Below are 13,566 nucleotides of genomic sequence, written 5' to 3'. Positions count from 1 at the left end.
GACCGGACATAATGAGGTGATAGCCGAGGCTATTTGGTGTGAGTTTTCAGTTGCATATTGTCCAGGGGACCATTCTGGCTAGTTCGCATTTGTGTTCCTCACGTGTGCCCCTAAGAATGAGGTGATTTGGTAAAATGCTATGCCCAAGATAACTATCCGAGGGCCGGCGGTGGGGTGGTTCAAATAGCCTCGGCTATCACCTCATTATGTCCGGTCGTGATGGTCAAGTGGATTAAGGCGTCTTGTACATACCAGTTGCGTTGCTTCTGGGAGTATGGGTTCGAGTCACTTCTGGGGTGTGAGTTTTCAGTTGCATATTGTCCAGGGGACCATTCTGGCTAGTTCGCATTTGTGTTCCTCACGTGTGCCCCTAAGAATGAGGTGATTTGGTAAAATGCTATGCCCAAGATAACTATCCGAGTGCCGGCGGTGGGGTGGTTCAAATAGCCTCGGCTATCACCTCATTATGTCCGGTCGTGATGGTCAAGTGGATTAAGGCGTCTTGTACATACCAGTTGCGTTGCTTCTGGGAGTATGGGTTCGAGTCACTTCTGGGGTGTGAGTTTTCAGTTGCATATTGTCCAGGGGACCATTCTGGCTAGTTCGCATTTGTGTTCCTCACGTGTGCCCCTAAGAATGAGGTGATTTGGTAAAATGCTATGCCCAAGATAACTATCCGAGTGCCGGCGGTGGGGTGGTTCAAATAGCCTCGGCTATCACCTCATTATGTCCGGTCGTGATGGTCAAGTGGATTAAGGCGTCTTGTACATACCAGTTGCGTTGCTTCTGGGAGTATGGGTTCGAGTCACTTCTGGGGTGTGAGTTTTCAGTTGCATATTGTCCAGGGGACCATTCTGGCTAGTTCGCATTTGTGTTCCTCACGTGTGCCCCTAAGAATGAGGTGATTTGGTAAAATGCTATGCCCAAGATAACTATCCGAGTGCCGGCGGTGGGGTGGTTCAAATAGCCTCGGCTATCACCTCATTATGTCCGGTCGTGATGGTCAAGTGGATTAAGGCGTCTTGTACATACCAGTTGCGTTGCTTCTGGGAGTATGGGTTCGAGTCACTTCTGGGGTGTGAGTTTTCAGTTGCATATTGTCCAGGGGACCATTCTGGCTAGTTCGCATTTGTGTTCCTCACGTGTGCCCCTAAGAATGAGGTGATTTGGTAAAATGCTATGCCCAAGATAACTATCCGAGTGCCGGCGGTGGGGTGGTTCAAATAGCCTCGGCTATCACCTCATTATGTCCGGTCGTGATGGTCAAGTGGATTAAGGCGTCTTGTACATACCAGTTGCGTTGCTTCTGGGAGTATGGGTTCGAGTCACTTCTGGGGTGTGAGTTTTCAGTTGCATATTGTCCAGGGGACCATTCTGGCTAGTTCATATATATATATATATATTTATATATATATATATATATATATATATATATATATATATATATATATATATATATATATATATATATATAGACGCTCGAGATGTCTATTGAGAGCCGTGCATGCGCAATAAGGAAGAAGAGGAAGACAGGAGAGCGTCACCAGAGAGAGCCGACTTGGACGCCATTGACAGCGTGCAGCAGAGTTACGTTGCGACCGTACTTATTTCGCTCCCACGACCCGTAGAGCGGTGCCACGTTATCTGGCAAATTATAGCCGTGTCCCAGACTAGTATATCTGCAATTCCATAGTCAACATCTTTCAAGCAGCAGCTGGTGGACGAAGGATTACTCAATTCTCTACATCAACGGACACGCGGCTCGGCAGCTAGGTTTACCTGTTTGTTATCATGTGGCCACAGTTAACATTTAGGCTAGTTGTCGTTAGGCTGTATATAAAATAATAAAATCCCGTACGTGTCTTTAGTAATTTTACAATCTAAATAGATGATTATTTTCATTATTTGTGCAGAAGAAATTTACAGTGCTTGAATATAAATTGCACAAATATTGGCAGAAGATTTCTACAGTTATCATCATAATTTAGGATGTACTTGTAGTTACCTATTATGTAGAAGATTCCTACAATGTAATTGCCTTCCAGCTCCCAGTCAACGTCAACCGAGGTGCTAGGCTTCCCCACCTTCATGTGCAACGATTTGCCTTATGCAGCACGTCGATGGTGGAGCGTGGCAACCGATTGCACCTTTCTAGATTTACAGCTAAGCTGTCCCTTTTTTATCTGTAGTAATAACTCTGTAGTTACAGTAGTGATCTCCCAAAGAGATCAATTACATTAACCCGTTGATTTTTATCCACCGTACTATTCTATCCAGTAGTATATTGAGGTGCATTTACCTCCAATTAATATTATATAATTAATCTTATTTACCTTCATAATTTATTTACTCTGGTGAAGAATCAGCACCAGAATAATGCTAGGGATGTATTATTCTTTTAGCATGTAACCCCCCAATTTTGTGCAGGATAATTTGACTCCATTTATATAAGAAATACAGTTTCACTAAGATCCATAGGACACTAGTTCTTGGGATCAGTTTAATCCATTGTCTCATTTTGTTTTCCACTTTTTCTCAAAAAGTGGTGGTCCTTCATAGGACCACCACTTTTGATGTAACCCCAGTAACTGATGTATCAAGTTTTGCTTCCTCTTCTTATCCTGTCAGAGGGCGCCAGCTGTAAAGCCGGAATCCAAATATATGAGAGCTATATCAGAGAAAACACTGTATATTAAATAATAAGGACCAAGGCTTAATTACCTTTATTTAAGAGGCTGGTTCGCATTCTAACCGGTTTGCCCAATATCTACCTAACATTTAACTGGCCAGAAATGATTAGATAAATGGGTTTCGGTAGGACACTTCCCTTGTTTATTGTTGACAGCGTGTTGATGATGGTAGAGCACTAATTTGATCTCCATAACACTTCGTCCAAGAGAAATTATAGGAGCTGAATTTGCTCCACTGCGCTTCTGGGGCCGGATTCAGGAAGGTACTTACGAAGGTTTTTCCTCTTAGCTAAGAACGTTTTCCTTCTTAGCGCCTTCGTGGCGACTACGTCCGTATTCAAGTAACTACCCTAAGTGGAAAAACCTTCATAAGTTCATTCCGGGATTTAAGTGTGGTTTCGACCACTCGTAGCTTTACGTAAACTGGATATAAGTAATTTTTTCTCTACTACATAACACTGGGATCGATTTATGATATTGGAACATGACCAAAATATTATAGCTGGTGAATCTAGTGAAGAGGAGTCCTTCGTGTTAGTTATATATGCTTTCTCTGCTTGAAACTTGAAGTAAATATGTGTTTGATGATAGTAGAATTAGTTTTATAATAGCAAGATATTATACCCGTAGTTATTAAGTAAATAAACACTGGTGAACATGAAATATGAGAGAAGGTGATGAGCCCTGCCTGATGGGATCATTTACTATCACCAAATGCCCCTGTTCACCTAGTAGCAAGAGTGTACCTTGGCTATACATACCCATTTCTAATTTATTTAGTTTGGTTTTATTTTGAAATTAAATTTGGGTGAGACATAATATAAAAATATGCTGCACAAATGATGTTAGGTAAGGAGAAGGGTAAAAATGTCAAAAACTTTATTTATTGAATACTTAAAGCTATAATTATGACTATATAGATTATTAAAAAAGAGAGAGGGAAGTAGGGGTCCAAGACCTCTTCCTGTTATACAATTTGGGTGTGGAACAAGTAATTATCAAAAGAAGGCACCATGCCGGGAAGGCTATGTAGCAGTAAGGCAGTGAGGTGAGGCAGCTACTTATTTGAGAAATACTTATTTTATTTACCTTATAAGCTGAGGCAACTTATTTTATTTGAGGAATACTCAGCTGATTCCTCTACATTTAGCATGGAACAAATTTGTGTCCAAGACCTCTTCCTGTTACTCAATTTGGCTATGTGTAACCAAACTAGAAATGCTCTACAAATCAAGGGACCCAGAATGTGGAATGACCTCCCGAATCATGTCAAAGGCTGTACCTCTCTCAACCAGTTAAACGAAGTTACTGCCTAAAGTTACTGAGTTAAACGAAGTACTGCCTAATTAACTCCATGTAACCTAACTTACCTCCTAAATGTCAACCCATGTCTTGCTATTTTTTAAACAACGCTGTTCACCAACATGTGCAATTGCTGATTTATGCTATGTTAACCCCCCTTTTTGTATTTTTTATTCCATCTTTGAACACCATTTATACCTAATCCCGATTACTATTAAGTTTTAGTCTGTGTTTTTTTCCCCCACACCTTGCCCGAAATGCTATGAGTATTAGTGGCTTTAGGTATTGTATGTACTAGCTCTGTCTATAAATCCAACATTATGTTTGTAAATCAACTGTATGTACTTTTCCTGAATAAAATGTATTTATTATTTATTTTTTAATCAGTAAGTATTAAAAGAAGGCACCAAGCTGGGAAGGCTATGTAGCACCATTGTGTGTAACAATAAACCAAATTTTTTTTTTAACAAATAATGCACCTGTATGGTAAAACAAATCCTGTCAGCTGTAAAAATATTGATGCAGTTATTTAAATGAAAAATATAATGAAAGAAATATTACTGGTTTATTTTTATCCTATCTTTTTGTACTGTACAGTATATCCAAGGAAGTGAAAAATGGAGACATAATGCACAATTTAATGAATGATTAGCATAGATTAGCAGTTCAAAAGAAATATGACTATTACATATCAACATGAGATCTTAATGATCCATACCTTGAGGTTACCTTGAGGTGCTTCCGGGGCTTAGCGTCCCCGCGGCCCGGTCGTCGACCAGGCCTCCTGGTTGCTGGACTGATCAACCAGGATGTTGGACGCGGCTGCTCGCAGCCTGACGTATGAGTCACAGCCTGGTCAACATGATTTAATAAGGATAATACAGTACTGAATTTGTAATAATACAAACTATAATTTAAAATCTTTATTACTGATTTTTTTTATTAAGAAGATTAGGTATACACAGCAATGTGCTGCTACCCTATTCTATATGGAATATTATACAGTGTAGATAAAAAACTAGCTATAAGTTTATCTAATACTCCCATCTCACAGGATGGTTAGACATACAGTACTGTACATGGAATCAATTTAGAAAATACCAACCTCAATACAAAAAACAAATCAACTCTGACTAAACAACTCTAAGCAATTTTCACAAGAGGTAAGTACTGAATCATGGAAACATTATATTATAATTACTCTTACCAGTTTCTACCAGACTCCTCTCAAACAATGTATTTTTAAACATGTTTAGGTATACACAGCAATGTGCTGCTTCCCTATTCTGTATAAAGGACCACACAGTGTAGATAAAAAACCAGCTACAAGTTCATCCAACATCCTCACCTCACAGGATGGCCACTCATACATGGAATTAGGAGAGAACAAAATACTTAATGCTGATCTATTAGCCTCCACTGGCAAAATCTGGGTGCAGCACAAGAATATCTTCCAATATTCCTGAGTGTATGAAATAATTACAGAGCTCAAAATACCTCATACCATTTGGTATGAAGTCACTGATAACAGGACAATTACAGATATAGTGTTGAAGAGTATGTTCTCTCAAGTAGGACTGAAAACAGATGTTTTTTTCCACCAAGAGGGCTATAAACCCATGGAACCGCCTGCCCGCTGAAGCCGTAAATGCCAAATTCCAGCTAAAAAAATCATTAAGACAATTGGCGGGCCCTTTAACAAGCCACCGGCTTTCTGTCCTCTTCGAGGCCAGTAGATAGTTAGTGGCCCTTGGGTAAATTCAGTAAATATATACAATAATTGTCAGCACATCTTCCGAACAACAAAGACAGCTACACAGTATCTCTTAGAATTACGTAGGTAAACAACAAATGTAACATATTTTTTACTACAATGTCGGTGCTGGCTGTAGAAGTTGAAAAAACATTGTTTTACTTCGAAATATACTAATTTTATAAGAAAATTCGACGTAAATAGGAGGCAGTAAAGCTCCGATAAACCAGCGCTAAATCTTCAATATGAAGAATGTTGCTGCTCTCTGATTGGCCAAACGAAACACAGTAGTGACCTCTATCGGCACGCAGGTGCACCAACAAATTTCTTCCTAAGTGGACCTTATTGAATCGCACCTAAGCATCTTCTTAGGGCGCACTTAGGAACCTTCGTAGCAAACCCACTTACGAAGAAATACACAGAGCTTCCTGAATCTAGGTCCTGGTCTTAACAAACAATGGCTGACCATTTCTTACTACTGACACTTTGGCACTTCATCCAGATATCAGTAACTGATAGAAGGGTCACATTTACTTTATTTTGATACTGATAATTAAGTTAATTCAAATGAGATGTTTTTATGATTTTTTAGGGAGCCGGTCGGCCGAGCAGACAGCATGCAGGACTTGTGATCCTGTGGTCCTTGGTTCAATCCCAGGCGCCGGTGAGAAACAATGGGCAGAGTTTCTTTCACCCTATGCCCCTGTAACCTAGCAGTAAAATAGGTACCTGGGTGTTAGTCAGCTGTCACGGGCTGCTTCCTGGGGGTGGAGGCCTGGTCGAGGACCGGGCCGCGGGGACACTAAAGCCCCGAAATCATCTCAAGATAACCTCAAGATAACCTCAAGATGATAGTAAAAGTCCAAAGACTAATGTATTTAAGAATAATTCCCAACACAATAGGTGGTGAATTTATAATAGTATGTGGCAATGATATCCCGTTTTCTATTGACGGAAAATTTCACTACAAGCTACATTTTCTATGAGTTAACTTGTGTATACAACGCAGCAGCAATATTATCTGCCTGTTGAATTGATATTAGTAAATGGTGTCGGATTTTCCGACATAATTCCCTGGGGGCTGCTCATGGGTCGTAGTCCTATTTAGAACAGATGAACCCCGATACTCCTCCTTCGAATTATTAAATTAATTTGAGGTTAGTAGTTAGTAATCACATATTTGTGTCTGTTCATACAGGATGGATGTCCCGTACTTGAGTTGCAGGGGTTAGAAGTCTAATGCGATTTCATTTCCCTGTTAACTCTTGAAAGGCTAAAATTATAGCCTAAATACATATTATTTAACCCAGAAGACTGAATGTGATCAAGTACTACAGTCAAGTATGATTCAGGGACTGCAGTGAGATCAGTGACATTAGATATAACTTGAAGCTTGTTCAGGTAACTGGTCACTGATATATAAACACTGAGGCCCATGGAATTCATCTTGATTAAATAATAAATGTATCAAAATCAGTCGTCAGATTTATTGGGGTTTAATTTAGTTAGTTGATTCAGAGGATTGAATAGCCCATCATTAAAGTCAAGTATGGTTTTGAGACTGCAGTGGGTTCAGTGACATTGGTCGCAGTGACTTGTAGCTGTTTAGGCTACTATTCACTGATTTGCCACTGAGGCCTCATGAACTCATCTTCAGCTTTAAATGATGATATTAACATCAACCTCTGTTGCTATAGTCAGCTGTAATCTCCTTAGTATAATGCTACTGGAGAAATATAATCAGCTGACAAATTTAGATTTCTACTGGTATTGTTTATCTGCAGGCATAGATCTCCTCAGGCTTAATACTGGGCCTGAGAGTAATTTGCCTCCTGCAGAATTTAGCAAAGTTATGCCCTGATATTTAGTAGGGCTACCGATGAATCGATGGTAGTAGTCTGTCCCAACAAGGATACTGAAGTCGGTGAGGTGATCAGACTTAATATTATCTGCCAATTTCATTCCTCTATTTCTCAAGAATTTGGTTGTTGCTCTCAGACCTTGAACTTGTAGGTCTACTGGTATTTTGTCCACCACAATGGCTTGTACTTGACAGACGTACCTGCCTAAACGTACTGATGGTTGTACCACCTGGTAGACTTGAGGTCCTGCATCTGTTAGAAACCTTAAGATGTTGATTGTCGTCTGGGCTACAGGCTTTAATTGTAGTTCATCTGCCAACTTTTTAGTGACATATGTTTTCTGGGATCCTTGGTCAAACAACCCACGGGTATGGACCTTGGCCCTCTTATTCAGGATGGTAATTTGGGCAGTAGGCAAAGTTGTATTACCTTTAGACTTTGCCGATTGGACACTCTTTGTTTGTTGCACCTTGCAGTACTATACTGTGGTGGGAATGCTATGTTCCACCTTGGGTCTTGAATACTTTAATTTCGTATATTTGCACAGTGCTGCATGGTGCCTACCTCTTCTACACCTGTTGCAGGTGTGGAATTGGGTATCACAATAGTCTGTGTTGTGTGACTTGAGACACCTTGAACATCTCCCTAATTCCTGGAGTCGCTTAATACGAGTGTCTCTGTCTGGATAACTAGAACAACGGTATGTTGAATGTTTCTTTTTGCAGAACATACATGTCCCCCAGCCTACTGCACGTTTGGAAGTTACCGGTTTGGGTGAACTAGAAACAGTAGGCTTGGAGGATTCTGCTGTATTGCCAGATTTTCTGCAACTTGATGTGAGTGTAATTGACTGATGTATATTTGGAGGGTAGTTGTTTTACCCTTAATTGACTATTATTTTCTATTTCTGAAGGCTTGCATGAGTCTTTAACTTCCTCATTAGCTTGTTGTTTGTTTATGATGGAATGTAAACCTTTCGTGATGTCCTGTTCTGTCAGGATGGTGTTATGTTCTTGTGCGTATAATTCATCTAGTATATCGCTGGACAATTTTCGTTGAAGGACTACTTTGGTCATCCATTCGCTAGTAGTTATATCAACCTTAAGACTGAATGTTCTTAGTAGTGACTCAAACTCCACGCTGAAGGATTGTAATGAGTCCGCAGCCTGATCAGGTTGAGGTAAATCCAGCAATTGTAGTACTAGATGTATGACAGTTTTCTCATTGCCAGCATTAATCCTAGGAGGCTGGACTGGGAAATTAGTGCTGTCGCTATTTTCATTTACATTTTCTACTACTGGTTCAGCTTCACCTCTAATTTCAGTTTGGAGGCATGTTAACTTAGTAGCCTCAGGTATTGGGTTTTCAGAATCCACAGAGACTGTGGATAAATTGTCTGAGAACTGCTTAATTTCTGGTGGTATAATATTGAGTGAAGCTGTAATGGGTGAAGCTTTATCCTTGTTGATTAAAGGATCTAATCTGGCTTGACATTTATTCTCAAAAAGATCCAGATCATCCATAACATTATCTACTTTATTTGATGTACTTGCTATTTGTTCTGATTCAATCATTATGTGTAAGTGCTCCAACCTGGCTTGAGTTTCCTCTTCATATTGTGCTAAGTCAGACAAGAATGATTCCACATCTTCAACTACTATGTCGTCGTCGTCGTGGACTTGATTTTGGTAAGATTTCCTATTTGCTTTCTATATATGCAATTGGGTTTGAATCTATAATAGTGGTATTTTCAATTGACGATAATTAATTACAGGCTCATATAACAAAAGTTCATATTGGTCGAGATCTCTTGTCAGTTGACGTTTACTTGCTACTAAAGCACACTTTGCTTTCTGTGGATTAGTCATGGTGACTTGTTAATTGGATAGTACTAGCTCATAAATTGTGAGCAAGTACTGATGGTAGCCTAGGGTAAAAATTCTGCAATCGCTAGGCTATAATCCTACTTCTCCTAGAGGTTAGCACTTAAAATTAATACACATTATATATATATATATATATATATATATATATATATATATATATATATATATATATATATATATATATATATATATATATATATATATATATATATATATAGAGCTCCCCTGGGGTTGAAAGCCATCGATGAGGTCCATGATAAGAAAATCGCCGACCTTAAGAGGATGGATGGGAGGATTGAGGATATTGATGCTCATGATGCACTCTACCTCATCACCAGATGTCTGTCCCTCCCCAGGTTAACCTACTTTCTGAGGTGTTCACCATCTTACAGTAGCCAAAAACTAAGTGAGTATGACCGGTTACTGAAATCAATGCTAGAAAAAGCCCTTAACCTCTCTCTCGATGACCTACAGTGGAAACAAGCCTCTCTTCCCGTAAGACTTGGGGGCCTCGGAGTTCGAACAGCAACGCAAATTGCTGTTCCAGCCTTCCTGTCCTCCTTATCAGCATCCGACGACCTTGTGAAGGAAATTCTACCTGCCCACTTACATCAGCTGGCAGGTGTACATGATCCCAATTTTACACGCTGTGCCACAGAGTGGGCCTCTCGTGCAGGTCAATCACCTCAACCACCATCCCCAAAATCCCACAAGCAATCCAGCTGGGATGGTCCCATTGTAGACCAAGTTGCTGCAGAGTGCCTGGGTGCTGCAACAACACAACACGACATTGCTCGCCTCACAGCAGTAGCAGCACCACATGCAGGGGATTTCCTGTTAGCAACCCCAATGTCGGCAACTGGCACGCGTCTCACACCACACGCCCTCCGAATTGCTGTGGCCCTCCGCCTTGCTGCCCCAATCCACACCAGATATAGGTGTATTTGCGGCGAGGTGGTGGCTGACAGGTACGGTCACCATGGCCTACTCTGCCAAAGCACAGGGGGATGGCACTCGACGCACAGTGAAGTTAACGACATCATTAAGAGGAGCCTCACCACAGCTGGATGCCCAGCTGAAAGAGAGCCCCGTTACCTAACGCCCCGTAACTCTGATGCTCTTATTGGTCGCCAGGATGGTATCACAGTGAACCCCTGGAAGAATGGCAAGCAGTTGGTATGGGACTACACGTGCGTATCAACCCTGGCTAACACCTACATTAACCTCAGTGTTGCACAACCAGGTGGCGCTGCCACCCACAGGGAAGCAGCCAAATCCCGTAAGTATAGAGAACTGGATCACCACTACAATTTTGTCCCCATTGCTTCTGAGACGCTCGGCGCCTTGGGTAAAAGTGCTACTAGTTTTTTGAAGGAACTGGGTTCTAGGCTCATTGAAACAACAAGGGACCCGAGAGCTGCAAGCTTTCTTTTCCAGCGCCTCAGTGTGGTGATACAGAGGGGAATGCGCACTGCATCCAGGGTTCCTGCCCGCCATCTGAGGAGCTGGAGGAACTCGACAACCTATGACAACCATCTTTGTAACCCATATGTAACTCCTTTTTTGTAACAAAGTTCAAATAAAGTAAATATATATGTGTACATACAAAAGAATGGGGGTGGTAGGAGAAGATAATATTAGTGTTCAGTGAGAAACCACAAGGTCTCCTCTGAATACTTTTTATTTTCTTCTCCGAGGCTATGGGTCCCCACATTGGCACCAGAGGTGGTACCCTCACAAACTTTTATATATATATATATATATATATATATATATATATATATATATATATATATATATATATATATAAGGCACAACTCTCCTAAACACGAGAGTGAAGTATACAACTTTAGAACACTTTCCCACCAGGAGACTCGAACCCTAGCCAGCACAGAAGCCTTCCAGCAACTGGCATAACAGGTACGCCTTAACCCGCTCCACCACCTGCTCAGACCCTTAAAAGAGATGGTAATTTCGGAGTATTTAAATACACCAAAGATCACCACCTCCCAAGAGCACTAGAGCAAGTGAGGGGTCATTTAGACGTTAATTTCATCAAGTCCCTGTTAATATGGGAAGACACAGTGTCTATGCTTAAGGCACAACTCTCCTAAACACGAGAGTGAAGTATACAACTTTAGAACACTTTCCCACCAGGAGACTCGAACCCTAGCCAGCACAGAAGCCTTCCAGCAACTGGCATAACAGGTACGCCTTAACCCGCTCCACCACCTGCTCAGACCCTTAAAAGAGATGGTAATTTCGGAGTATTTAAATACACCAAAGATCACCACCTCCCAAGAGCACTAGAGCAAGTGAGGGGTCATTTAGACGTTAATTTCATCAAGTCCCTGTTAATATGGGAAGACACAGTGTCTATGCTTAAGGCACAACTCTCCTAAACACGAGAGTGAAGTATACAACTTTAGAACACTTTCCCACCAGGAGACTCGAACCCTAGCCAGCACAGAAGCCTTCCAGCAACTGGCATAACAGGTACGCCTTAACCCGCTCCACCACCTGCTCAGACCCTTAAAAGAGATGGTAATTTCGGAGTATTTAAATACACCAAAGATCACCACCTCCCAAGAGCACTAGAGCAAGTGAGGGGTCATTTAGACATTAATTTCATCAAGTCCCTGTTAATATGGGAAGACACAGTGTCTATGCTTAAGGCACAACTCTCCTAAACACGAGAGTGAAGTATACAACTTTAGAACACTTTCCCACCAGGAGACTCGAACCCTAGCCAGCACAGAAGCCTTCCAGCAACTGGCATAACAGGTACGCATTAACCCGCTCCACCACCTGCTCAGACCCTTAAAAGATATGGTAATTTCGGAGTATTTAAATACACCAAAGATCACCACCTCCCAAGAGCACTAGAGCAAGTGAGGGGTCATTTAGACGTTAATTTCATCAAGTCCCTGTTAATATGGGAAGACACAGTGTCTATGCTTAATGCACAACTCTCCTAAACACGAGAGTGAAGTATACAACTTTAGAACACCTTCCCACCAGGAGACTCGAACCCTAGCAAGCACAGAAGCCTTCCAGCAACTGGCATAACAGGTACGCCTTAACCCGCTCCACCACCTGCTCAGACCCTTAAAAGAGATGGTAATTTCGGAGTATTTAAATACACCAAAGATCACCACCTCCCAAGAGCACTAGAGCAAGTGAGGGGTCATTTAGACGTTAATTTCATCAAGTCCCTGTTAACATGGGAAGACACAGTGTCTATGCTTAAGGCACAACTCTCCTAAACACGAGAGTGAAGTACACAAATTTAGAACACTTTCCCACCAGGAGACTCGAACCCTAGCCAGCACAGAAGCCTTCCAGCAACTGGCATAACAGGTACGCCTTAACCCGCTCCACCACCTGCTCAGACCCTTAAAAGAGATGGTAATTTCGGAGTATTTAAATACACCAAAGATCACCACCTCCCAAGAGCACTAGAGCAAGTGAGGGGTCATTTAGACGTTAATTTCATCAAGTCCCTGTTAATATGGGAAGACACAGTGTCTATGCTTAAGGCACAACTCTCCTAAACATGAGAGTGAAGTATACAACTTTAGAACACTTTCCCACCAGGAGACTCGAACCCTAGCCAGCACAGAAGCCTTCCAGCAACTGGCATAACAGGTACGCCTTAACCCGCTCCACCACCTGCTCAGACCCTTAAAAGAGATGGTAATTTCGGAGTATTTAAATACACCAAAGATCACCACCTCCCAAGAGCACTAGAGCAAGTGAGGGGTCATTTAGACGTTAATTTCATCAAGTCCCTGTTAATATGGGAAGACACAGTGTCTATGCTTAAGGCACAACTCTCCTAAACACGAGAGTGAAGTATACAAATTTAGAACACTTTCCCACCAGGAGACTCGAACCCTAGCCAGCACAGAAGCCTTCCAGCAACTGGCATAACAGGTACGCCTTAACCCGCTCCACCACCTGCTCAGACCCTTAAAACAGACGGTAATTTCGGAGTATTTAAATACACCAAAGATCACCACCTCCCAAGAGCACTAGAGCAAGTGAGGGGTCATTTAGACGTTAATTTCATC

General features: G+C 41.5%; 1 protein-coding gene across 1 annotated transcript in view; it reads left to right on the top strand.

Moving 5' to 3' along the window:
- LOC138370848 (uncharacterized) overlaps positions 1-13,566 on the top strand; it is a 60,987-nt gene that overhangs the window by 27,508 nt on the left and 19,913 nt on the right. Inside the window, exon 3 of the mRNA XM_069335459.1 lies at positions 8,333-8,443. Within this exon, the coding sequence (XP_069191560.1) occupies positions 8,333-8,443 (111 nt within the window). The remainder of the gene's footprint in view (positions 1-8,332; positions 8,444-13,566) is intronic.

This window comes from Procambarus clarkii, chromosome 33 (genome assembly GCF_040958095.1).
Source record: "Procambarus clarkii isolate CNS0578487 chromosome 33, FALCON_Pclarkii_2.0, whole genome shotgun sequence".
Classification (NCBI taxonomy): Eukaryota; Metazoa; Arthropoda; class Malacostraca; order Decapoda; family Cambaridae; genus Procambarus; species Procambarus clarkii.
Note: the sequence above shows the minus strand (reverse complement) of the source record. Positions and strands in the feature narration are given on the sequence as shown.